This window comes from Phalaenopsis equestris, unplaced genomic scaffold (genome assembly GCF_001263595.1).
Source record: "Phalaenopsis equestris unplaced genomic scaffold, ASM126359v1 Scaffold000002, whole genome shotgun sequence".
Lineage (NCBI taxonomy): Eukaryota > Viridiplantae > Streptophyta > Magnoliopsida > Asparagales > Orchidaceae > Phalaenopsis > Phalaenopsis equestris.
In genome coordinates, this window is record NW_018164444.1 from 733,504 (window position 1) to 737,220 (window position 3,717).

General features: G+C 36.3%; 1 protein-coding gene across 1 annotated transcript; it reads right to left on the minus strand.

Moving 5' to 3' along the window:
* Positions 1 to 977: 977 nt before the first annotated feature.
* LOC110036196 (F-box protein At2g23160-like) lies at positions 978 to 2,723 on the minus strand. The gene has a single exon (XM_020740592.1). It carries the CDS (start codon positions 2,532 to 2,534, stop codon positions 1,434 to 1,436), a length of 1,101 nt encoding a protein of 366 aa, XP_020596251.1. The 5' UTR covers positions 2,535 to 2,723; the 3' UTR covers positions 978 to 1,433.
* Between the last annotated feature and the right edge of the window lie 994 nt (positions 2,724 to 3,717).

Here is a 3,717-nt window from a genome sequence, read left to right on the forward strand (position 1 = left end):
TATATATAGATATATATAGATATATATTATGTTATTATTTCTGAGAAAAATGTAAAAATGATCTCCCGACTCTTTTTAATGGTTTATGTTAATCTCAAAGGTTATAATAGTGCCAATTTAAGTCACATACACTTTTGATAAGAACTAAAATAATTCTCGCTGTGAAAATTTCAGCCATGTTAGAAGTCTATGAACTAATTTAGAATAGTTATAGACCATGTGTTATTGCTTCCGAATTTGCTTTGTGATTCTTATTCTTCCACACTTTCAACATATTGTTTCAAAATTTGCTTTGTCATTGTTATTCTTCCTCACCTTCCACCATGTTCGTAAAATGATATTTCTTTTACTTTGTATATTTTTTTCAAAACACTCGAAACAAAACTATTTACAAAACTAGCACTCAAATGATTTTTCTTGAACTATCAAATCGATTCATTTAAGCGTGTTAGGATCAAATTATTAAGAATTTGATAAAAATGAAAAATATTACATAAGGATTTATGGAAAGTTTGGATATTTGAGTTTGAATTTGAAAAATGGATGAAGGGTGGTGCTATATTTGTAAATAGCAATGTTTTGAGTGTTATCATGTAATTGCATACCCTTTTCTTGGATGGATACAAAGCATCAAGTAAAATATGTATGATACTATCATGGGCTGACATAAGTGTAAATCAGGGGACTGAATTATTGTATTCAGCTTCAAGGTGGGTGTATTTCATCCTTTGTCCCCTCTCAACAATCTAATTTGCCCCCTATTTAACCTTTGCTTTAATTGCAACTTATTTATTAGTTAGTTTGAATATGTAATTTATTTATTGACTGTTTTGCATAAAATTATTTATTAGTTTTTTAAATAAATTATTTGTGATAAGTGTGAGCTTCATATCAACATATAATTGATTTAATTTTTAAGAAAATGATGCTGGTTCTGCCCTTAAATACTGTCAATAAACAATGGGAAAACACTTGCTGAAAATTCAGCTTTACTTTTTCAGTACATTTGAACTCTTGACCTTTAGCCTAACCAAGTACATTAATATGTCCCCAGGTGAATGGTTATTATAAAAAACTAATTTTTATCTCCATATAAAACAATGCAACATTTCAAAAAAGGTCCCCAAAAATTCTCTTTAAGTAATTAAAAGAATGACAACATGCAAGAGACTTACATGAAGCCTTTTATTAAAGCACATTCCTTCATAAATTTTGGATTTTGACCATAAGATTTGCAATGAATTTCAGTGAAAGAGCAATCAAAACAAAGGCCCATCAATAACTTTAATAGCACTATACTTTAAATTTCAATAAAACAATGCAACTATACAAGAATTCAAAGCAGAAGTATGCTTTACATCCCACAAATTAAATCACAATAACACAGAAGAAAAAAAATTCCATTTTTCAGAGACTGAAAACTGAGTTCTTCATCAAGCCAACCAATCTGAAACATCATCTGAACAAGGAAACAGACAAATCTGAATCATCTGAACCTTCTCCTTCTCTGTTCCCAGCTCCCAAACCAAACCAAATCTCTTCCTACAAACATCATAAGACACCAACTTACCCATAACCCAAAGATAAACCACCTCCTCCTTCGGATGAAACGCCATGAAATTAAACTGTCCATGATCCCGAAAACCAGTGGGAACCATATCTCTGCATTCACCATCCAATTTTAATATCTCGGAAACACTGACTCTGTTCTTCAATGCCCATTTCAATCCTTTTAAAACCCAAATCCTCAACTCATTTGCATCATACATTGCACAGTGCAGAAACCCGCCAGAATTCCCCAAGCAAACATCATGCTCAATGTCCTCCGGGAGCTCGATTACTCTGCAACACATCCTTTCAAGATCAATGCAAGCAACATGGCCAGGATGAGCGAGAACATAGAGAACTCCATCAAAGTAATGCATCGAAGCGGAGAGCTTGTTGGTGTCTACCCCCCAATGCAGGCTGTGCCGAACCCACTTGCCGGTCTCCGACGAAAAGATCTCTAACTGGCCTCCCTGTGCCAGCCACCCGCTGAAGCAAACCACCTTGAAATACAGTGATTTGTAGGGATCAAAAGCTAATATTGAGAGCTGGTTCTTGCCCCTTGGCTTGGGCAGAGCAACCCATGTTTTCGTGGTTGGATTGCAGACATGAAAAGCAGAGGGAATGCTTCTGTAAAAGAGGAGAAGACCGTTGCTGCAGTCTATGATGCTGGAGTTGTGATTGAATGGGAGGTAACTAAAGTCTGTTTCTTGGAAGCTGCCATTAGAGTTGCAGCCATACCTGGGTTCGGGTTTGCTCTCGCCGGCGCCGCAGCGATAGAACACGCCGGAGAGGATTAAAGGGAGCCTTTTGGCGACGTAACGGTCGGCAATAAGCAGCCGCCATGATCTCGAAACGCATTTGTAGCGGTAGATGCACTTCAACGGCAGTTTGGTTAGAATTTCGATCAGCAAGTCGTCCGTGAGGCCGAAGCCGTTGGTTTCTGTATGATTAGACATGGCGCTGTTGTTCATTTTGGAGAAGCTCATTTTAATGTCTAGGAATCCAAAGCTAGAAAGAGAGATGGAATCCGAGAAGAAGATGCGCGCATATAAAAGAAAGAAGGATTATCATGTATTTATATATCTATCATATAAACATGTATGCCATGCCGCATAAGCTAAAATTGTGATATTTTCTTATATGATGATAAAATTTTGGGTGATATAAATGTAAAAAAATCAAATTTTGGGGATATAAATACATAAAAATTGGCGGAATAGTTATGTAAAGGAACCAAGAAAAAAGAAATATAGATACATGGAAGGTTTTGAGAGGCGCGCTTGTGCCGACTTATGTGGATGCCTTGCACGCTAAACATTCAAAGCGGTGACGTTGTTTCTTCTACGCGAAAGGTAACAACAAGTGTGACGCGTTGGGGTCCATTATATCGAGCTTTCCTTTTGAGAGCATTTTTTTCAAAGCGGTATGACTCTAACTAGCTTTATTTGATTCTCATTATTTTGTTCCGAGCTCATATGCAAGCATCATCCGAACAATGGAGGAGATACATGTGTAACTGTTTCTTTTTTCTTTAAGATGTATCGCATCTCTTATCCTCTTCTGTCTGGACTCCGGACTAAATATTATCTCCAGAAAGAGGCCAAGTAGTTCGCGGTTTTGTCTCGATCATTATTCACCCATGATTATGTGAAGATTTTTATGAAATAGCATTTAAACATAAATATATAGTTGTTCGGATTTGTCCTATGAGTCATTTCCAAAGTGATAGAATTAGAGGAGAGAGAGGGAAATATGAGGAAATAAAAGAACACACATAGACTTATCCCATTGGGGAAAGTTGGGTATCCTCGAAACATATGACCCATTTTATATATTGTAACTGAAGGGCTATAACAAGGAAAAAGAGAGAAATCTTCTTACAGGATATTGGTCAGGAGAAAAGAGCCAAAAACCCCTTTATATATGTATTGGACTGATATTTATAGAAGATATGAGGTCATAAAGTGCAAAAATACATATATGCCCCTGCTTTAGTATAGGTTACAGAATCACGTTGTCTTCTATAGTGTTTTTTCCTACTTAAAACCAATTTAGGTATCTTTTAATATTCATGAGTCTTCTGGTCGGTAGACCCTTGAGTCGGTCGATAGTGTTAGTGTTGATCGACTATTTCGTCTGCATACTTGTCAGCCACTCTGAGAAATCATT

Excerpts from the sequence above, each read along its gene's own strand:
- LOC110036196 (XM_020740592.1), bottom strand. The coding sequence starts at position 2,534 with ATGAGCTTCTCCAAAATGAACAACAGCGCCATGTCTAATCATACAGAA.